At 39.9% G+C, this 23,628-nt stretch overlaps 1 protein-coding gene and 1 pseudogene across 6 annotated transcripts in view; one reads left to right on the top strand and one right to left on the bottom strand.

Moving 5' to 3' along the window:
• The window catches only part of LOC103224854 (AGBL carboxypeptidase 4), a 1,478,618-nt gene that overhangs the window by 171,472 nt on the left and 1,283,518 nt on the right, over positions 1 to 23,628 (top strand). For all 6 annotated transcript variants that reach the window (XM_073007314.1, XM_073007316.1, XM_073007315.1 and 3 more), the window contains exon 2: positions 9,483 to 9,605. In XM_073007314.1, the coding sequence (XP_072863415.1) occupies positions 9,483 to 9,605 (123 nt within the window). The remainder of the gene's footprint in view (positions 1 to 9,482; positions 9,606 to 23,628) is intronic.
• Positions 17,244 to 22,672, bottom strand: LOC140709378 (uncharacterized; annotated as a pseudogene).

Raw genomic sequence — 23,628 nt, forward strand, 5'->3', positions numbered from 1 at the left:
TTGTAGGGTACATGTGCATAACGTGCAGGTTTGTTACATATGTATACTTGTGCCATGTTGGTGTGCTGCACCCATCAACTCGTCATTTACATCAGGTATAACTCCCAATGTAATCCCTCCCCCCTCCCACCTCCCCATGATAGGCCCCGGTGTGTGATGTTCCCCTTCCCGAGTCCAAGTGATCTCATTGTTCAGTTCCCACCTATGAGTGAGAACATGCGGTGTTTGGTTTTCTGTTCTTGTGATAGTTTGCTAAGAATGATGGTTTCCAGCTGCATCCGTGTCCCTAAAAAGGACACAAACTCATCCTTTTTTATGGCTGCATAGTATTACATGGTGTATATGTGCCACATTTTCTTAATGCAATCTGTCACTGATGGACATTTGGATTGATTCCAAGTCTTTGCTATTGTGAATAGTGCTGCAATAAACATATGTGTGCATGTGTCTTTATAGCAGCATGATTTATAATCCTTTGGGTATATACCCAGTAATGGGATGGCTGGGTCATATGGTACATCTAGTTCTAGATCCTTGAGGAATCGCCATACTGTTTTCCATAATGGTTGAACTAGTTTACAATCCCACCAACAGTGTAAAAGTGTTCCTATTTCTCCACATCCTCTCCAGCACCTGTTGTTTCCTGACTTTTTAATGATCGCCATTCTAACTGGTGTGAGATGGTATCTCATTGTGGTTTTGATTTGCATTTCTCTGATGGCCAGTGATGATGAGCATTTTTTCATGTGTCTATTGGCTGTATGAATGTCTTCTTTTGGGAAATGTCTGTTCATATCCTTTGCCCACTTTTTGATGGGGTTGTTTGTTTTATTCTTGTAAATTTGTTTGAGGTCTTTGTAGGTTCTAGATATTAGCCCTTTGTCAGATGAGTAGATTGCAAAACTTTTCTCCCATTCTGTAGGTTGCCTGTTCACTCTGATGGTAGTTTCTTTTGCTGTGCAGAAGCTCTTTAGTGTAATGAGATCCCATTTGTCAATTTTGGCTTTTGCTGCTGTTGCTTTTGGTGTTTTAGACATGAAGTCTTTGCCCATGCCTATGTCCTGAATGGTACTACCTAGGTTTTCCTCTAGGATTTTTATGGTATTAGGTCTAACATTTAAGTCTCTAATCTATCTTGAATTAATTTTCGTGTAAGGAGTAAGGAAAGGATCCAGTTTCAGCTTTCTACTTATGGCTAGCCAATTTTCCCAGCACCATTTATTAAATAGGGAATCCTTTCCCCATTTCTTGTTTCTCTCAGGTTTGTCAAAGATCAGATGGCTGTAGATGTGTGGTATTATTTCTGAGGACTCTGTTCTGTTCCATTGGTCTTTATCTCTGTTTTGGTGATCTTTTAAAAAAACCAGCTCCTGGATTAATTGATTTTTGGAGGGTTTTTTGTGTCTCTATCTCCTTCAGTTCTGCTCTGGTCTTAGTTATTTCTTGCCTTCTGCTAGCTTTTGAATGTGTTTGCTCTTGCTTCTCTAGTTCTTTTAATTGTGATGTTAGGGTGTCTTTTTTAGATCTTTCCAGCTTTCTCTTGTGGGCATTTAGTGCTATAAATTTCCCTCTACACACTGCTTTAAATGTGTCCCAGAAATTCTGGTATGTTGTATCTTTGTTCTCATTGGTTTCAAAGAACATGTTTATTTCTGCCTTCATTTCGTTATGTACCCAGTAGTCATTCAGGAGCAGGCTGTTCAGTTTCCATGTAATTTAGCGGTTTTGATTGAGTTTCTTAGTCTTGAGTTCTAGTTTAATTGCACTGTGGTCTGAGATAGAGTTTGTTATAGTTTCTGTTCTTTTACAATTTCTGAGGAATGGTGTACTTCCGACTATGTGGTCAATTTTGGAATAAGTGTGATGTGGTGCTAAGAAGAATGTATTTTTTGTTGATTTGGGGTGGAGAGTTCTGTAGATGTCTATTAGGTCCCCTTGGTGCAGAGCTGAGTTCAATTCCTGGATATCCTTGTTTACTTTCTGTCTTGCTGATCTGTCTAATGTTGACGGTGGGGTGTTAAAGTCTCCCACTATTATTGTATGGGAGTCAAAGTCTCTTTGTAAGTCTCTAAGGACTTGCTTTATGAATCTGGGTCCTCCTGTATTGGGTGCATATATATTTAGGATAGTTAGCTCTTCCTGATGAATTGATCCCTTTACCATTATGTAATGGCCTTCTTTGTCTCTTTTGATCTTTGATGGTTTAAAGTCTGTTTTATCAGAGACTAGCATTGCTACTTCTGCTTTTTTTTGTTCTCCATTTGCTTGGTAGATCTTCCTCCATCCCTTTATTTTCAGCCTGTGTATGTCTCTGCATGTGAGATGGGTCTCCTGCATACAGCAAACTGATGGGTCTTGACTCTTTATCCAGTTTGCCAGTCTGTGTCTTTTAATTGGAGCATTTAGTCCATTTACATTTAAGGTTAATATTGTTATGTGTGAACTTGATCCTGCCATTATGATATTAACTGGTTATTTTGCTCGTTAGTTGATGCAGTTTCTTCCCAGCATCGATGATCTTTACATTTTGGCATGTTTTTGCAATGGCTGTTACCGGTTGTTCCTTTCCATGTTTAGTGCTTCCTTCAGGGTCTCTTGTAAGGCAGGCCTGGCTGTGACAAAATCTCTAAGCATTTGCTTATTTGTAAAGGATTTCATTTCTCCTTCACTTATGAAACTTAGTTTGGCTGGATATGAAATTCTGGGTTTAAAATTCTTTCCTTTAAGAATGTTGGATATTGGCCTCCACTCTCTTGTGGCTTGGAGAGTTTCTGCCGAGAGATCTGCTGTTAGTCTGATGGGCTTCCCTTTGTGTGTAACCCGACCTTTCTCTCTGGCTGCCCTTAACATTTTTTCCTTCATTTCAACTTTGGTGAATCTGGCAATTATGTGTCTTGGAGTTGCTCTTCTCGAGGAGTATCTTTGTGGTGTTCTCTGTATTTCCTGAATTTAAATGTTGGCCTGCCCTAGTAGGTTGGGGAACTTCTCCTGTATGATATCCTTCAGAGTGTTTTCCAACTTGGTTTCATTTTCCTTCTCACTTTCAGGCACCCCAATGAGACGTAAATTTGATCTGTTTACATAATCCCATTCTTCTTGGAGGCTTTGTTCATTTCTTTTTCTTCTTTTTTCTTTAGATTTCTCTTCTCGCTTCATTTCATTCATTTGATCCTCAGTCACTGATACTCCTTCTTCCAGTTGATCGAGTTGGTTACTGAAGCTTGTGCATTTGTCACGTATTTCTCGTGTCATGGTTTTCATGTCTTTCAGTTCGTTTATGGCCTTCTCTGCGTTAATTATTCTAGTTATCTATTCTTCCACTCTTTTTTCAAGATTTTTAGTTTCTTTCCGCTGGGTATGTAATTCCTCCTTTAGCTCTGAGAAGTTTGATGGACTGAAGCCTTCTTCTCTCATCTCGTCAGAGTCATTCTCCGTCCAGCTTTGATCCGGCCCTGGTGATGAGTTGCGCTCCTTTGGAGGGGGAGATGCGCTCTGATTTTTTGAATTTCCAGCTTTTCTGCCCTGCTTTTTCCCCATCTTTGTGGTTTTATCTGCCTCTGGTCTTTGATGATGGTAATGTACCGATAGAGTTTTGGTGTGGGTGTCCTTCCTGTTTGTTAGCTTTCCTTCTAACAGTCAGGACCCTTAGTTGTAGGTCTGTTGGAGATTGCTTGAGGTCCACTCCAGACGCTGTTTGCCTGGGTATCAGCAGCAGAGGCTGCAGAAGATAGAATATTGTTGAACAGCGAGTGTGCCTGTCTGATTCTTGCTTTGGAAGCTTCCTTTCAGGGGTGTACCCAGCTGTGTGAGGTGTGGGGTGTCGGTCTGCCCCTAGTAGGGGATGTCTCCCAGTTAGGCTACTCACGGGTCAGGGACCCACTTGAGCAAGCAGTTTATCCAATCTCAGATCTCAACCTCCGTGTTGGGAGATCTACTGCTCTCTTCAAAGCTGTCAGACAGAGTCGTTTGCGTCTGCAGAGGTTTCTGCTTTTTTGTTGTTGTTGTTGTTGTTTAGCTGTGCCCTGTCCCCAGAGTTGGAGTCTACAGAGACAGGCAGGCCTCCTTGAGCTGCTGTGAGCTCTACCCAGTTGGAGCTTCCCAGCGGCTTTGTTTACCTACTTAAGCCTCAGCAATGGCGGGCGCCCCTCCCCCAGCCTTGCTGCTGCCTTGCGGTTAGATGACAGACTGCTGTGCTAGCAATGAAGGCGGCTCCGTGGGCGTGGGACTCTCCTGGCCAGGTGTGGGATATAATTTCCTATTGTGCCAGTTTGCTAAGACCCTTGATAAAGTGCAGTATTGGGGTGGGAGTTACCTCCTTTTCCAGGTGTTGTGTGTCTCAGTTCCCCTGGCTAGGAAAATGGATTCCCTTACCCCTTGCGATTCCCAGGTGAGGTGATGCTTCTCCCTGCTTCAGCTTTCGCTGGTCAGCTGCAGCAGCTGACTAGTACCGATTGTCCAGCACTCCCTAGTGAGATGAACCCAGTACCTCATTTGAAAATGCAGAAATCACCTGTCTTCTGTGTTGCTTGCCCTGGGAGCTGGAGACTGGAGCTGTTCCTATTCGGCCATCTTGCTCCGCCAGTAATGCTGTTTTTATAGAATGAGTTAGAAAGAATTCTCTTTCACTTTTTAGAATAGTTTGAGAATTGATATTAGTTCTTTTAAAAAAGTTTTGTGGATTTCAGATGTATAGCCCTTTGCTCCTGCGCTTTCTTCATTGGGAGGTTGTTAAAATTACTCATTCAATCTTACTACTCATTATTAGTCTGTTCAGGTTTTCTATTTATTTCTGGTTCAGTCTTTATAGATTATATATGTTCACACATTTATACATTCTTCTGTTGGTTTTCCAATTTGATAGCACATAATTGTTCATAGTAGTCTCTAATGGTCCTTTGTATTTCTATGGTATCAGCTGTAATGTCTTTTATTATTTATGATTTTATTTATTTGGGTCTTCTCTCTTTGTCTTGTTTAGCTAGCTAGCAGTTTGTCAATTTTATCTTTTCAAAAAACCACGTTTTAATTCATTCTGCTTATCCTTTGTATTTTTTTAGATTCTATTTTGTTTAGTTCTGCTTTGATCTTTATTATTTGTTTTCTTCTACTTATTTTGCATTTGGTTTATTTGTGCTTTTCCACTTTCTTGATGTACAGCATTATGTTGTTAAAATCTTTCCGCTTTATTGATTTTGTAACTTATTGTTGTGAAATATCCTTAGCACCGCTTTTGCTTTATCACATAGGTTTTTGTATGTTGTGTTTGCTTTTACATTTGCTTCAAGAAGTTTTCAAATTTTTCTTCCTAATTTTTTCATTGATCTAATGGTAATACAGAAACATGTTGTTTCATTGCTGTCTATTTTTACCACCTCCAGAGATACTCTTGTTATTGATTTCTAGTTTTATCCCATTGTGGTATGACAAGATATTTGATATGATTTTGATTTTTTGAAATTTCTTGAGACTTGTTTTGTGACTTAACATATGCTCTATCCATGAAACTGTTCCATGTGCTGATAAGAAGAACGTGTATTCTGCAGCTTTTGGATGAAATGTTCTGTAAATGTCTGTTAGGTCCATTTGGTTTATAGTGCAGATAATGTGTTGATTTTCTTTCTATATGATGTGTCCAATGCTGATTGTGGGAGTTTTGAAGTTTCCCACTATGATTGTATTGGGGTCTATTTCTCTCTTTAGTTCTAATAATATTTTCTTTATATATCTGGATGTTCTGGTCTTGGGTGCATTGTTATATCCTGTTACTGAATTGATCTCTTTATCATTACATAGTAACTTCTTTGTTTGTATTTGTGTTAGTCCATTCTCATGCTGCTAGGAAGAAATACTCAGACTGGATAATTTATAAAGAAAAGAGGTTTAATTGATTCACCATTCCACATGGCTGGGGAGACCTCAGGAAACATACAGTTATGGCAGAAAGCACCTCTTCACAGTGCAGCAGGAGAGAAAATGATTGCCAATTGGGGAAATGCCAACCATCTATAAAACCATCATATCCTGGATGACATACATAGGCAGGCTTATTCTCAAGCTCTGTGGTGGTGCATTCAGGTGTGCAGTGACCCTTCAGCTGGAGGTGTGTTGTTTTTGTTGATGGCAGTGTCCTTGGGAAGATGGTTTTCAGACTCTGGGAACTGTGCATTTTTGCTCCTTTTGTCCAGTGGGCAGCCTCCCTTGTATGCTATACTGCCTGTTTTGGGTGATTTAGGACACTATATGGCTACAGTGCTGGGGACCCAGATGTATTGCTGGGTCCAGCTGGCATCATAATGCAGCAGCCCTCTGTTTGGATGAGGGAGGATGTCTTTGGGGCTCCAGGGATGGGGAGATTCAGGAGCAGCTAGGCCCCAGGGCAAGATGTAGCCTGATGGGGGATTAGTTCTCAACATGGTGGCAAGTTGCACCTGCTTAGGGTTCAGGGGGTGAGTAGAACGGAGTGTGAATTTCCTCTGTAGAACAACGCAATTGCAATGCACTCCAGATGACTTTCTATGCTAGACTCTCCTGTGGCTATTGCAGGCATCTGTGATGGGAATATGCAGCACTGGGCATCTTTTACTTACCTTTCCTTTGCAATGGGGAACTTTTCTTGGATCTGAGACAATCATGGCTGGGCCAGTTGCTTCACTTCCCTCTCCTTTCATGCCTCAGAGGGTCCCTGTTACTTCCCTGCTGAATTCCAGTGTTCTCGCTTAGGCACTTTATTCGATGTGTGGTTATCTACTTGTTTTTGGAGGTGCCTGACACTGGCCCCTTCCTTGTGAATAAGGCAAGTGTCAGGCACCTCTAGTCAGCCATCTTCTTCTATCTTTTGTGCAATTTTTGTAATATATTTTACTTTTTCATATGGCATAAACATACAATACATTGCTATTTTTTCTATAGTCATTTATCTTTTAGAGTGATTGAAAATAAGAAAATTTATATTTACCTTTATTTATATCATTTCTGGAGCTCTTCATTTCTCTGTGTGGACCTTAGTTTATAGCTGCTATTATTTCTCTTCTGGCTGAAGAACTTTTGTTGACATTTCTTACAACACAGGACTGTTTATAATAAATTATCTCAGCTTTTATTTTTCTTAAAATACCTTTAGTTTGTACTTCATCTTTGAAAGATATTTTCAATTGGTATAAAATTTTACATTGACTTTTTCCCAGTAATTTCAATATATCATTACCTTGACTTTTGGTTTTCACAGTTTATGTATTTCAAAGAGAAATATGTATTTTTATCTTAGTTCATTTGTATGTGATTTATCTCTTTAAGCATAATATATATATAATTTTTAATAATATATTTATTCTACTAGTTACTGTTTGGATTTGTAGCTCAATATCTTTCATTACCTTTGGAAAATTCTCAGACATTATATCTTCAAATATCTTTCTGCTTCATTCTTACTCTTATATCCTCGGGAATCCCAATTATATATATATTTTAGATTGGCTGATACTATTCCACAGCTCTTGGATGCTCTGCTCTTTTTTCCCTTTTGCCTTTCCTATTTCCCTTTGCATTTATGTTTAGATTATTTTTATTGATCTAAAGTTTACTGATTTATTTTTCAGCTGTGCCAAGTGTACTGATGAATGCATTAAAGGCATTCTTCATCACTATTAGTGTGATTTTGGTTTTATCATTTCCTTTTGTATTATTCTTGTGGTTTGTGTCTTACTGATGAAATTTCCCATTTCTTCATGAATTTTGTTCTCATTTTCCACTACAGCCTTTAACATATTAAGCTTTATTTAAAATTCATTGTGTGATAATTCCAGTATCTGGTCATTTCTATGTCTGGTCCTGTGTATCATTTTTTCCCTAGATAGTAGGTTGTTTTTTCTTGATATTTTGGCTATGTCTCACAATTTATTATAGAATACCAGAAGAGTAGAGAATACTACTGTTTTTATAGTATTTATAGTACTTGCAAATATTATTTGTCACTATAAATGGATATATCTCTTTCCAGCTCATTTGGGTGGGGGCTTGTGTCAACCTAGCTTGGAGTTAAGGTGTGTTTGAGTTTCTTTGTTGCTATGGTTATCTTCAGTATCCAACTAGCTTCAAATTATTCTAGTGCTATTTTATTTTTGAGGGAAGGGGCTGGCTGGGGTGATTGAGTATTTAAGATGACCATAGCAACAGTGAAACTCAAACCTAGTTTATTTCCAGACTAGGTTGACACAAGCCCCTACACAAATGACCTGGAAAGAAGTATATCCATTTATAGTGACGAATAATACTTATAATATTCTCTGGGAATGTTTACCACTCCTTCAGGTGTAGACGAGTTTTCCTTTATTGTTTCTCGTCCTCTCACTTTTGCACTCAGGTGATAAGTTCGTTATTGCTCCCCTAGTCATGTAAGGCTGTTTTTCCCATAAGGGACTTCATACCTTTCCTATTACAGAAGGCTCTCTCCTTCTGTAGGCCTGTACCACAAAGGAAAACATTTTCTGGTCTACCTACCTGCCTGTAATCTTCCTTCTGAATATCTGGTAGAGACCTGTACAGCAGAGTCTTCAAATGGATGTGAATTCCCTTTGTGTCTATGACTCAGTAGTTCCACACTCTTGTATTTCCTTATTTGACATTTAATAATATTTAAAAATTAGCTTAGCTTTTTTACTAACTTGTATGGGACCCAGCATTACTTCTTCTTGTGCTCTGCCATGGAGGAGTCAGTCCTTGCTTCCCATGCTCTTTTTGGTGGGGCTTGACTTTCCTTTGACATTGGATGATTTAGCTGCTCTTCAAACTCCGTTCTCTGATAGATTTGGGAAAGTTATGATTTTGTACTTAATTGAGATATTTGTCATTGTTAGGGTAGAAGGGATGCTCTTTCCATTTTTCTACATCTTAGGTGAAAGTGAAACTTCAAAAACTTTTAAAAATTAAAGTTCCTGTTAGGAAATAGAACATCTATGCTAATTCAGTGTTTCTCAGATTGTTTCCGGTGGAGCATCTGGAAGTCATAATGCTATTTATAGAATAACTGCTTTATTCAAATTTAAATAATTGAATGTATGTTTCTGTCAAATTATGTAAATTATTTATATATTAAATGGCTGATGCAATTTAATGAATATATCTTGGATTTTGATAATGATAGAAGATTTTTTATAGTTTATATACAATTCTAATAACACAACTTTGGAAGATGAGTTTACTGTTCACATTTTATGGATGATAGGAACTGAAGTATAAAGATATTAGGTTGATGGCTTTGGGGCACAGAGAATTAGCATGTATTTGAGTTGACATTTGACGCTATATCATTTTGTTTGATAATGTAGCCTTTTTTCACTGTACCACAATGTGATGTTAACTTCTTTCTGCTTGGTTAAACACTTGGTGACTAGGGAAGGGGTAACTAACAATAAAAATCTGACTGGACTTCTATTGCTGAATATACTTTGACTTTTACTTAACATGAGACAATTTTTTTTTAATAGGCAATGATATGGGAAATGATGATGCCATCGGAGGGAATGTGAGCAAATATATAGTGCTTCCAACTGGATATTGTGGACAGCCCAAGAAAGGACATCTTCTCTTTGATGCTTGCTTTGAAAGTGGTAAGTATATTAAAGGCTTTTCCTTTTAAGTTTGTCTGGTAAGACATTTTTTTTTTCAGAATTGAATTTTATGTGACCATTCAGTGCAATTCAAGTCATTTAATATTTCACAATAATGGGACAAGTTTTATGGGAAAAAATTTTGAAGGAATTAACTTGGGAATATCAAATTTTTGTTGTTATAAATGATTAAAAATATAATTGATGGTAATATTAACAAATGCTTATATAGTACTTTATATTTTAGAAACTACTTTCCAAGATACTTTTTTGTTTTGGACTAAAACCCTCATGTTTGACTGTATTATCAATTATGAGTTATTGAGTAATATCTGTCTAGTTCTGTATGACATGCTTACAGTAGAACTTAGTCTTGGGGGGAGAGGAGACTTCCCTATAAAACAAACAATTAGACAGCAGACCTAATTGAATACAAACTAAAGAACAGAGGTAAAATTTCCTCATAATTGGCAAATACTGTGGGTATTCTGACAGTGGAGATAAGGACTTGATTGTGTATTCTCATACAGGAGGGACTAGATCTTGTTTAGCTCTTGATGTTCTCAACCTCATGCTCTAATTGTCACTTAGCAGAGACTCAGAATATGTTGAAAATGTTAGTAAGAAAGGTAAACATAATTTTATTTTACAAATAATTATTAATTTTCATTGGTTCTGAATAATCAATGAAATTAGTTATTCATATACATGCATGTATGCAAATACATACACACATACATGCATGCATGTGTGTGCATATTTATGTATATGTGTGGCTGAAGGGACATATCAATATCAATTATATAATAGTTGTTTCTGAACCTTAAAAGCATTGGTTGTTTATGGCAAACAATTGAAAATTTGTTTATGCAGGATGTTGCTCATTGATTATGTCATATTGTATAGGTTTGATAAGGCTGATATAATAAAGTATTACAAAGTGGGTTAAACAACAGATATTTATTTTTTCTCACTTTAACAGTATTCAGTTTGTCACAAAGTACCACAAACTGAGTGAATTAAAAAACGGAAATGTATTGTCTCACAGTCCTGGAGATTAGAAGTCTGAGATCAAGGTATTAGCAGGACTGATTCCCCCTAAGAATTATGAGGAAGAATCTGTTCTGTGTTTCTCCCCTAGCTTCCTACAGGTTGTTAGCAATCTTTGGTGCTCCTTGGCTTATAGAAGCATCACTCTAATCTCTGCCTTCATCTGTACATGGTGTTCTCCCTGTATGTCTATATTCCAAATTCCCACTTTTTACAAAAATGTCAGTCACATTGGATTGGGACCTACTTTAATGAGCTCATTTTAACTTGATTACCTCTATAAAGATCCTAGGACTTCAACGTAGGAATTTTGAGAGGACATGATTCAGCCCATAATGCAGTATTGTAGTATTGTACTTCCAGCCAGACTTGAATACTGTCCGCATAATTAAGCACAATGGCTTTTTATTTTCTATAAATCTTGTACTAGTGCCTTGTCTTATATGTACTTGATGCCTACAAAATATCTTTAATTCTTTCTTATGTTAGTTAAAGACGTAAGGACCTTTTACAATAATTAACAACTCTGTGGGAATAAAGATTATCCCCATTTTAAAGATTAAATATCTTGATTTACATACAGCCTGCAATAATTCATATTCCTTTCTCATAACATCTTTTCTTTAACCCCGCTGCAGTCTTTTTCCATCCCTTCAAAAAACACTCAGTAAAAGAAATTGTTCAATCTTACCATGTAATCACCAAATAAATAATGCATATTTTCCCAACAATTTATGAACAATTGGTTATATCAATTAGATCTGTGCTAGTAATACATGAGACTTGCAGTAGAGTGGTTAAGTGGACAGACTTTGATTCAGGCTGCAGTTCATATCTTGGTTTGAAAAAGGAGCCAGTTTTCTTACATTTTATTGAGGGATGATACCTACTATCCATCTTAATGTGTGTGTATGTATGTATGTATGTGTGTGTGCATATATACATACAGATAGCTAGCTAACTATTAAAAATGTGAGCTTCCTTACCAGAATATACATAGTAATAATAATAATAATAATAATAATAATAATAATAAATTAGATGAGTGAGGACATTTTAGAAAAGATATATATTAGTTAGGGCAAAGAAGACTCTTCAGAATTTAGAGTGTCAGTGACCCTGGAGGGCCTTCCCACACATCCACATCCTAACTTTCACAATCCCGTGTTTCCAAATCAATGCCTTCATGTTAACAATATGCACTCCGCCAGGCTGGTGTTTAACTTGCCTTGTAATTCATCAAGTCATAGGATGAGGTTCTACATTTGATCTTCAGCAATTTCAGCCTTGCAGCTACAGAAAGTGAAGATCTCCTTCAGGGTACACACAGAAGCTCTTAGGTTATTTATTAGGTGTTTTTGCTGGGAGTTTGAATCCCTGAACTCATCCCCCCACCTTTTCTTAACCATGTTGTCCGGTAACCTCAGGAGGAACCAGTCAATGTCATTAAATTTTCAAAAATGTTTAATAGTATCATATACACAGTCACATAGATCCCTGCTTCTTATAAGTGATTGATTAGGAATATCTAGTGCAGTTATTTTTCATATCTCTGTAAACATTTCATGCCATGGACTTTCTGCTGTTGGATATAACACCATTAGCACCTTAAGTTTTCTATTTGAATACATTTAAGGGGTACAAATGCAGTTTTGATACATGGATATATTGCATAGTGGTAAAGTTTGGGCTTTTAGTGTAACTATTACCCAAATAGTATACATTGTACCCATGAAGTAATTTCTCATCTCTCATTCCCTGAACCCCCCTACCTTTTTGAGTCTCCAAGGGCTATTATTCCAGATTCTATATGTATACATATTATTTAGCTCTCACTTATTAATGAGAGCATGTGTATTGACTTTCTGCTTTTGAGTTATTTTACTTAGGGTAATGGCCTCCAGTTCCATCCATGTTGCTGCAAAAGACATGATTTATTTTTTTTTTAATGGCTGAATAGTATTCCATTGTATATCACATGTTCTTTATGCTGTCCTGCATTGAGTGACATTTAGGTTGATTCCACATCTTTGCTATTTTAAATAGTATTGTAATAAACATTGGAGTGCAGGTAACTTTTTTACATAATGATTTCTTTTTCTTTGATTTTTACATAATGATTTCTTTTTCTTCTTAGAGATTTAATCTAAGAGATTAAAATCTCTTTTAATTGAATGGTATTGAATGAGTTCTATTTTTAGTTCTTAGAAAAATCTCCATACTGTTTTCCATAGAGGTTGTGCTAATTTACATTCCTACCAACAGTTGATAAGCATTCTCTTGTCTCTGCATCCTCAACAACATCTATTATTTTTTTGCTTTTTAATAATACTCATTCTGATTGGTATAAAATGATACCTCATTGTACTTTTAATTGCATTTCTCTGATGCTTAATGATGTCGAACATTTTAAAAATGTGTTTATTTGCCATTTGTAATGTTCTCTCTTAAAAAATATTTATTCATGTCCTTTGCCTATTTTAATGGGGTTATTTATTTTGTTGTGGTTGTTGTTTGAGTTCCTTATAAATTTTGGATATTGGATATTCACCTTTTTGTGACATTTTTGTAAAAATTGGATAAAGTTTGGATATTAGTCCCCTGTCCGATAAATACTTTGCAGGTATTTTCTCCCATTCCACATGTTGTCTGTTCATTGTGTTGGTTATTTCTTTTGCTGTGTGGAAGCTTTTTAGTTTAATTAAGTCCCATATATTTATTTTTGTTTTTGTTGCTAATACTTTTCAGGCCTTAGTCATTAATTATTTGCCTAGACCAATGTCCAAAGGAGGTTTTCATAGTTTTTCTTATAGTATTTTTATAGTTTTAAGTCTTACATTTAAGTCTTTAATCCATCTTGAGTTGACTTTTGTGCATGCCAAGAGATAGGAGTCTAGTTTCATTCTTCTGCAGGTGGCAATACAATATTACCAGTACCCATTTATTGAAAGCAGTGTCCTCTTCCCAGTGTATGTGTAGTTGGCTGGAGATAGGTGGCTTTATTTCTAGGTTCTCTATTCTTTCATTGATGTTAGGTGTCTATTTTTAAACCAGTACTGTGCTGTTTTGGTTAATATAGCCTTGTAGTATGTGTAATTTGATGCCAGATAATTTGATATGTCCAGCTTTGTTCTTTTTGCTTAGAACTGCTTTGGCTATCTGGGCTCCTTTAGGTACACTATGAGTTTTAGGATTGCTTTATCTGGTTCTATGAAAAATAATGTCAGTATTTTGATAGGGATTGCATTGAATCTGTAGCTTGCTTTGGGCAGTGTGATCACTTTAACAGTATTAATTCTTCTGCTCCATGAGTATGGGATGTTTTTTCATGTGTTTATATCATCCATATATTTTTCATCAGTGTTTTGCAGTTTTTCTAGTAGAAATATTTCATCTCCTTGGTTAAATGTATTCCTAGATATTTTATTTTTTTGTAGTTATTGTAAATGGGATTGCCTCCTTGATTTGTTTCTCAGCTTAGTCATTCTTGGTATATAAAATTACTACTAGTATTTTAAAAATATTTTAATTTCAATCTTTGTGGTTACATGATAGGTTTATATATTTATGGAGTACATGAGATACTTCTTTCCTTCAGTGGATTGTCTCTTCACTTTTGTATTAGTCCATTTTCACCCTGCGGATAAAGACAGCACAACTTTACAAAAGAAAGAGCTTTAATGGACTTACACTTCCATGTGGTTGGGGAAGCCTCACAACCATGGTGGAATATAGGAGGAGCAAGTCATGTCTTGCTATGGGACAATAGGAGAGATTTGCTAAGTGTGCATATAGCAAATCTTTCCTATTTCCAATCTTTTCTATTGTGAATAATGCTGCAATATACATGGGAGTGCAGATATCATTTTGATATACTAATTTTGTTACTTTCGGGTATATACCTAGCAGTGGGATATGCCACTGCTAGCTATATGGTAGCTCTATTTGTATTTTTTTTGAAGAACCTCCATACTGTTCCCATAGTGCCCATAAATTAATGTATATTCCCACAAACAGTGTATGAAGTTTCCATTTTTTCCACATCCTTGCCAGCATTTGTTATTGCCTGTCTTTTAGATAAAAGCCATTTTTACTGGGGTGAAACGACACCTCATTGTAGTTTTAATTTGCATTTCTCTGATGATCAATAAATTTGAGCAAATTTTCATAAACTTGTTGGTCATTTGTATGTCTTCTTTTGAGAAATGTCTATTCAGGTCTTTTGCCCATTTTTAATTGGATTATTAGCTCTTTTAAAAAGTAGGGTTGTTTAAACTCCTTCTGTATTTTGGTTCTTAATCTCTTGTCATATGGATAGTGTGCAAATATTTTCTCTCCTTCAGTGGGTGTCTTTTCACTTTTTTTATTAGTCTGTTTTTCACCCTGTTGATAAAGACATACCTGAGACTTGGTAATTTACAAAAGAAGGAGTTTTAATGGACTTACATGTCCACATGTCTGGGGAACCCTCACAACCATGGTGGAAGGCAAGGAGGAGCAAGTCATGTCTTACATGGATGGCAGTAGGCAAGGGGAGAGAGCTCGTGTAGGGCAACTACCATTTTTAAAACTATCAGATCTCATGAGATTTACTCACTATTACAAGACCTGCCCCCATGATTCAATTATCTCCCACTGGCTCCCTCTCACAACATATGAGAATTATGGGAGCTACAAGATGAGATTTGGGTGGGGTCACAGAGCCAAACCATATCATTCTGCCCCAGCCCCCCGCAAATCTCATGTCCTCACATTTTAAAACCAATCATGCCTTTCCAGCAGTCCCCCAAAGTCTTAATTCATTTCAGCATTAACTCAGAAGTCCACAGTCCAAAGTGTCATCTGAGACAGGGCAAGTCCTTTCTACCTATCAGACTGTAAAATAAAAAGCAAGTTAGTTACTTCCTAGATACAATGGGGGTACAGACATTGGGTAAATACAGCCATTCCAAATGGGAGAAATTGGCCAAAACAAAGGGACTATGGGAAAGTAAGTCCAACATCCACCAGGGCAGTCAAATCCTAAAGCTCCAAAATGATCTCCTTTGACTCCATGTTTTACACCAGGTCATGCTGATGCAAGAGGTGGGCTCCCATGGCCTTGAGCAGCTCTGCCTCTGTGGCTTTGCATGGGATAGCCCCCTTCCTGGCTGCTGTCATGGGCTGGCATTGAGTGCATGTGACTTTTCTAGGCGCACAGTGCAAGCTATCAGTGCATCTACCATTCTGGTGTCTGGAGGATGGTGGCCCTCTTCTCACATCTCCACTAGGTGGTGCTTCAGTAGGGACTCTGTGTGAGGGCTTTGACTTCACATTTCCCTTCTGCACTGCCCTAGCAGAGGTCTTCCATGAGTGCTGTGTCCCTGCAGGAAACTTTTGCCTGGGCATCCAGGCATTTCCATACATACTCTGAAATCTAGGCAGAGGTTCCCAAACCTCAATTCTTCACTTCTGTGCACCTGCAGGCTCAATACCACATGGAAGCTGCCGAGGCCTGGTGCTTCCACCCTCTGAAGCAACAGCCTGAGCTATACCTTGGCCACTTTTGGTCATGGCTGGAGCAGTTGGGATGCAGGGCATCAAGTCCCTAGACTGCACACAGCAGAGGAACCCTGGACCTGGCCCATGAAACCATTTTTTCTTCCTAAGTCTGCAGGCCTGTGATGGCAGGGGCTGCCACAGAAGTCTCTGACATGCCCTGGAGACATTTTTTTTCCATTGTCTTGGGCATTAACATTCAGCTCCTCATTACTTATGCAGATTTCTGCAGCTGGCTTGAATTTCTCCTCAGAAAGTGGGATTTTTTTTTTGGAAGCAGCTTTACATTTTGAGTCTTCCCATGCAAAGCCTTTAAATATCATTGCATATAAAGACTAACTGCAGAATAATGCAGGGATAATTAAAAGCCTGTTTATAGTACACTGATACTTTGTCATGTGGAATTCCAATCTGTGACTGACTGCCAGGTACCCTGATCAAACAATGTACACACAAATCAGACAGCTTTTTACTGAGACAGTCAGTATCCATAGTGATTCCATAATGATGCCTCTCTCATTTCTGGAACACTCTGCCATATTGTCATTTGGGAGTATCAGAGTCAACCTGCACCATTCATAAGCACTTCCCCTCTGAAAAATGTAGTGTGCAATAATGGCAAATTCTGACTTCATTTGGTTCTTGTATATGAAAGGCATTTTTTGGGTTTCTCACCAACTTGAACATCTCTGGTTTAGAATACGGTGAATCCTTGGACAAAAGCTTTCCCTGGATCCACTACATTTGTTCCATTTATTTTTTGTAGGTTCTATAATGTAACACTAATGGGCATTCAAGGCTAAAGGTCCTGAGTGTTGATTATCTCCACATTTCCCTACTGTTTGGCTGCAGGGATGGATGACATAGAGCTTGGTGGTTCCATGGTAATTTCCCATCAGTATAAACTCTCTGAGGGTGTCTGAGAGGTGTGCCATGTGAAAAGACTTGTGTATGAATATATGTTTCTCATGTATATGATTGGGTCAAATCTAGAAAGGGATGAGCTGTGGCTTAAGGTCTTCCTATGTCCCCAGCACATGTGGAGTGGGTTTATCCAATGTGAGTTCTCTGGTGCTTGGTAATGGAGGTGCTGTGTATAAAGGCCTTTCCACAGTACCTGCATGCATATGGCTTCTTTCCTGTGTGAATCCTTCAGTGCTGAGTGAGGTGGGTGCTCTGCCTAAAGGACTTTCCACAATCGTGACACTCGTAAGGCTTTTCCCCAGTGTGTGTCCTTTTGTGCTGGCTGAGGAAGGACCTGTGGTTGAAGGATTTCCCACACCTATTGCACCTGTAGGGCTTTTTCTTGGTGTGAATCCTCTGGTGTTCAATGAGAAGGGAGATCTGGCTGAAGGCTCTGCCACACTGGTTACATCTATAGAGTTTCTCTCCTGTGTGGATCCTGTGATGCTGAATGAGGGGAGCAAGCCGGCTGAAGGCTCTGCCACACTGGTTGCATTCGTAGGGCTTCTCCCCAGTGTAGTTTTGCTGATGTTTGGTGAGGGATGAGCTGTGGCTGAATGCCTTGCTGCAGTCATTGCATTCGTAGGGCTTCTCCTGTCTGTGGATTCACTGGTGTTGAGTGAGGCGTGTGCTCTGCTGGAAGGCCTTCCCACATTGACTGCACTCAAACAGCTTCTGTCCTGTGTGCATCTGCTTGTGCTGGCTGAGTGAGGAGCTGTGGCTGAAGGTTTTCCCACACTGGTTGCATCCGTAGGGCTTCTCTCCTGTGTGAATCCTCCAATGCTTGGTCAGGAGTGTGCTGTGGCTGAAGGCTTTCCCACACTCACTGCACTTATAGGGCTTTTCTCCTATGTGGGTCCTCCAGTGCTGAATCAGTGGTGTGATCTTGGTGAAGGCTTTTCTACACTCATGGCTCTTGCAGTTCTTCTCCCCTGTGTGGATTTGCTGGTGCTTGGTCAAGGACTAGCTGTGGCTGAAGGCCTTGACACACTCACCACACTGATAGGGTTTCTCCCCAGTGTGGATTCACAGGTGCTGGGTGAGGTGGATGCTTTGCTGGAAGGCTTTCACACACTTGCTGCACTTGTAGGGCTTCTCGCCTGTGTGAGTTCACTTGTGTTGGCTAAAGGAGGACCTAAAACTGAAGGATTTCCCACATTCGCTGCACTCATAGGGCTTCTCACCTGTGTGAGTTATCTGGTGCTGGATCAGCGGGGCAGTTTGGTTGAAGGTCCTCCCACACTGAGTGCGTTTTATAGGGTTTCCCCCCAGCGTGGATTCTCTGGTGTTTGGTAAGTGCTGAGCCGTTTTGGAAGCCTTTTCTGCATTCGTGACATTCATAAGGTCTCTCTCCTGTGTGCGTACAGTGGTGTTCGATAAGTGCTGAGCTGTGACTAAAGGCCTTTCCGCATTCCTGACATTTGTGGGGTTTCTCTTTTACATAGGTTTTCTGTAGAACATTTAGGTCTGACTTCTCCATTTTTCCATGTGTTCCCCACGTGTGAGGGCCTTGTCGTTCAGGAGTCATTGTTTGATGTGGGAAATCAGGGTTCAGACTTACGTTTTTCCTAAACCCATTCCTCTGCTACTGCTCCTGAACAGGCATCTTCATAGGCATGAAGGCTGCCAGCACTGCCAGGCTCTCTAGGCTCTCAGAATTCCATTCCCAGTGGCTTACAGTGTCCTCACCCCTGCAGTACCACAGACCATCCTACAGGAATCTTTCTACCAAGATGACACTGTTGGATATTTCTTCAGAGATACCTTGCTTTAGAACTGACAGTTTGACTTTGGGTCTAGTTTCCAAGTCTGAAAGAAGCAAAAACTGGAAATGTCCCTTAATCTCTGTTCCAGGGCAAAAGAGTTTGTGGTGAGATGGGAAGAGGAAGGATTAAAATAATGATTTTGAAAGTTCAAGGTACAAGTGGCGTTGACTATTTAAAAATATAGTTTTGCAAACCAAGAAAGGAAGAGACAGAGGGAGAAACAGAATAAGGAAGAGGAAAGTAAGGAATAAGGAAAGGAAGAGGAAAGAACAGAATAAGGAAAGGAAGGGGAGAGGAAGGAAAAAGCAGTTGGCACAAGGAGTATGGGTGGAGTCTGTGAGGGGAGCATAGAGGAGGGTGCAGCGGGGATGCCCAGGAGAGAGCATTCAGATGCATGGATGCACTGGACTTGGAAGGAGCAATGTGGGAACCAGGCCCCAGCTACAGTGGCCTCCATGATGCCAGGTGGCAACAAAGAAAAAGGTGCTGCATGGGTGAAGTCTGCTGACACCCAACTTCTTCCTGGCAGCATATGCTGTTGTGCCACCTCACTCTAGATGTAAAGGAATGTATCTGCTCCCCACAAACAGGAATAGCTGCAACATGCATCACTAGGAGGAAGATAAATGACCCATGGTGTATTAGAGTACTTTGATCTGTCTTATTTTGTCTGTTTCACTAACTGGGAACTCCCTGAGGGTAGGGGTTTCTGTCCACCTTGCTCACCACTGTATCTATAACCCATAGCAAGACTTCAATATACATGCTTAATGAATGAACAAATGCACTCCCTCCTCCTGCTTCCTGGCAGGACTCCCTTTTTGCCCTGGGTACCCAGCCGTCTCTGCACAGTCATGACCTGGGTGCATGCTGCCCCTACCCTGACCCCACAGTGGCCTAGAGGTGTGATGTGGGTACCTTCCCCATATTGTTATGCTTCAGTGAAAAGTTCAATTAAAAAAAAAAGTTAAACCAGGGGTGAATGGCAGAATAGTGGCTTTCCAGGATGCCCACATCCTAACCCCAGAACCTATATGTTTCCAATTATATGGGAGTGAGGAATTAGCATTGCTAATCAGCTGACATTAAGGGAGAAATTATACTGGATTTTCCGAGTGGACTTGTGTAATCACAAAGGTCCTTAAATGTGGAAAAGAGGCAGAAGGGTCAGAGTCAGAGTGAATAAGATGTGAGACTTGACAAGCCCTCACTGACTGTGAAGATGGACAAGGCTATAGCCAAGGAATGTGGGTGCCTCTAGAAGCTGAAAAATGCAAACAGATGGATTCTTAGCCAGGCACAGAGCCTCATGCCTGTAATCTCAACACTTTGGGCAGCCAATGAAGGAGGAGTGCCTGAGCCTGGGAGTTCAAGACATGCCTGGGCAAAATGGTGAGTCCCCGTCTCCACAAAAATAAAAAAAAATTAGCTAGGCATGGTGACACACACCTGCAGTACCAGCTACTCAGGAGGCTGAGGCAGGAGGATCACCCGAGCCCAGAAGGTCGAAGTTGCCATGAGCCATGATCATACCACTATACTCTAGCCTGGGCAAGAGAGCAACACTCCGTCTCTTAAAAAGCAAAAAGGAAATAGAGAAAGAAATGGATTCTTCCCTTTCCTACAGCCTCCAGAAGGAATGATGCCCGGCTGATGTCTTTATTATATCCCAGCAAGACTCATTTTGAACTTCTGATCTCTAGAACTTTAAGATAATTCTCTTTGCTTTATGCTACGAAGTTTGTAGTATTGTTGACCCTTGAACAATGAGGGGGCTAGGGACACTGATCCCAGTGCAATAGAAAATCTGTGTATAGCTTTTGACTCCCCAAAAACTTAACTACTAATAGCTTACTGTGATCATACTGATAAAATCAATAGTCAACACTTTTTTTTTTTTTTTTTTTTTTGAGACGTGGTCTTGCTCTGTCACCCAGGCTGGAGCACAGTGATGTGATCTTGGCTCACTGCAACCTCCGCCTCCTGTGTTCAAGCAATTCTCCTGCCTCAGCCTCCTGAGAAGCCGGGACCACAGGCATGTACCACCACATCCAGTTTTGTTTGTTCTCTGGGTGAAACCCAGAGACAGGGTTTCACCATGTTTATCAGGTCTTGAACTCCCTACCTCAAATGATCCACCTGCCTCGGCCTCCCAAAGTGCTGGGACCATACATGTGAGCCACCGCTCCCAGCCCTTAGTTAACACATGTTTTGTATATGTATTATATAATACATTAAAGTAAGCTAGATAAAAGAGGATGCTATTAAAAATCATAAGGAAGAGAAAATATATTTACTATGCATTAAATGGATATGGATCACCATAAAGATCTTCATCCTCATTGTCTTCACAGTGAGTAGGCTGAGGAGGAGTAGGAGGAGGGGTTGGTCTTGCTGTCTCAGGGGTGGCTGAGGCAGAAGAAAATCCATGTATAAATGGACCCACACAGTTCAGACTCTTGTTGTTCAAGGATCAATTGTAACTTGTTGCAGGAGAAGCAACAGGAAGCTAATAAACTGGGTGAAGGCTGACTGTTATTGATCTGGAGGGACCCTACTATGACCCTCTCCCACACTGGCCATTCCTCCTGGACTCTGGTGACAGGCCATTCTTCCCACCTGATGCCAATGGGAAATTGCCTGTCTGTGGGCTGGGATATCTCTGCTATCAATCAATCACCCTACAGGCACATGTCAGGACCCAGCCTGGATCCACTGTCCCACAGATACATGAATTATAAACAATTATTTGGTTTAAGCCACTGAGGTCAGAGTGCTTTTCCTATGCAATCACTGATGCATCACTTCAGGCCTTTGCACCTGCTGTTTCCTCTGCCTGAAATACTAGTGTTCTCTCAGACTGCCTCATGGCTTAGGCTTCAAGTCACATCACCTCCTTAGAGAGGCTATCCCTCATCTCTCTGCTAAAGTCTCCTCACCCCCATCCTAGTCTACCTCATCACTCATTTTCATTTTCTCAGCATTCACCACAATCTGTAATCATCCAACTCATTTTATTATTATTTTACCGATTTATTGTTTGTCTCCCCAACTCCTTCACCAAGAATGTAAATTCAGTGGAGATGAGGACTTGTTGTCATCACTTACAGCAAAATGGGTGCTTGGTAAACCTTCACTAAGACTAAGTAGTAAATTTGCTCTGAAGAATTAGAGAGCAGATGTAGAGAGAGAAACCAGGGAGCAAGCATGGACAGGCTCCTCTCAGCCCCAAAGGGCTCCCCATATCTCACCTGGGTACATGCCTTGCAGAACTCCAGAGTCCACCACCCATGGCTCTGCCTCTTGCTCCAGCAGGGAGATGATGTTTGGCTTTGGTAACCAATGTCCCACAGAGGCCAGAAGCCTGAAGGTGTCCAGCATTACATCATGGCACAGGGTCCTCGGGGCAGGCTCAACTGCCCCCACTTCTCCTGGCTAAAGTCCACCACCATGTCCTCAAAGGTCACGTGCTTCTCCAGCACAGTGTGGGCAGTCCTTTCAGAGGCAGACGCTGTGATTCTGGAGCTTGGTGCAGACTTCAGGAGGCCAGGTACGCAGGTAGAGGCCAGGCATGAGTAGAGGCTGGGCGCAAGGAGGAGGCTGCATGCGAATATGGGCCAAGTGCAAAGAGGAGGCTGGGTGAGAGGAGGAGACCATGTTCAAGGAGGAGGCTGGGCATGGGGTGGAGGACACACTCGAGGAGGCCGAGATTCTTACCAGGTCTGTGGAGACAGGCAGCCCAGGGGTCATGCCCTAGCTTCTGGCAGGAACGACTGCCCCCAGTCTGCCTGACTGTGAGACAAAGGCCATGGCGCTAGTGGGTTTTTTTTTTTTTTTTCACATTGTCAGACTGCATGTTTTCCAAACTTTTATGCTCTGCTTCCCTTAAAAAACTGAATGCCTTTAACAGCACCCAAGTCACCTCTTGTATGCTTTACTGCTTAGAAATTTCTTCTGCCTCTATTTTCTGTTCTGTTCCATTGATCTCTGTGTCCGTTTTAGTGCCAGCACCATACTGTTTTGGCTACTGTAGCCTTAGAGTATAGTTTGAAGTTAGATAGTGTGATTTCTCCAGTTTTGTTCTTTTTTCTTAGGATTACTTTGGGTACTTGGGCTCTTTTTTGGTTCCATATGAATTTTATGATTTTTTTCTAATTCTGTGAAAAATGATGTTGGTAATTTGGTTGAAATAACATTGAATTTGTAAATTGTTTTGGACTGTATGGCCATGTTAATGATATTGATTGTTCCAATCAATGAGCATGGTATGTCTTTCCATTTATTTGTGTCATCTCTGATTTCTTTTAGCAGTGTTTTGTAGTTGTCTCAGTTAAGCAGTTGGTCAAGCTGTAGTCCATGTATTTCATTTTTTTTGTGGCTAGTGTATAATAAATGGAATTGTATTCTTGATTTGATTCCCATTCTGGATGCTATTGGTGTATAGAAATGCTACTGATTTGTACATTGATATTGTGAAACCTTGATAAAATAGTTGATCAGCTTTAAGAGCCTTTTCCTGGAGTCTCTAGGGTTTTCAAAGTATACAGTCATATTGCCAGTGACAAGACATAGTTTAACCTCTTCAGTTTCTGTTTGGATGCCTCTTACTGCTTTCTCTTGCCTGATTGCCTTGGCTAGGACTTCTAGTACTATGTACAATGAGAGTGGTGAGAGTGGGCATCCCTGTCTTGTTCCATTTCTCAATG

The sequence above is a fragment of the Chlorocebus sabaeus genome, chromosome 20 (genome assembly GCF_047675955.1).
Source record: "Chlorocebus sabaeus isolate Y175 chromosome 20, mChlSab1.0.hap1, whole genome shotgun sequence".
Classification (NCBI taxonomy): domain Eukaryota; kingdom Metazoa; phylum Chordata; class Mammalia; order Primates; family Cercopithecidae; genus Chlorocebus; species Chlorocebus sabaeus.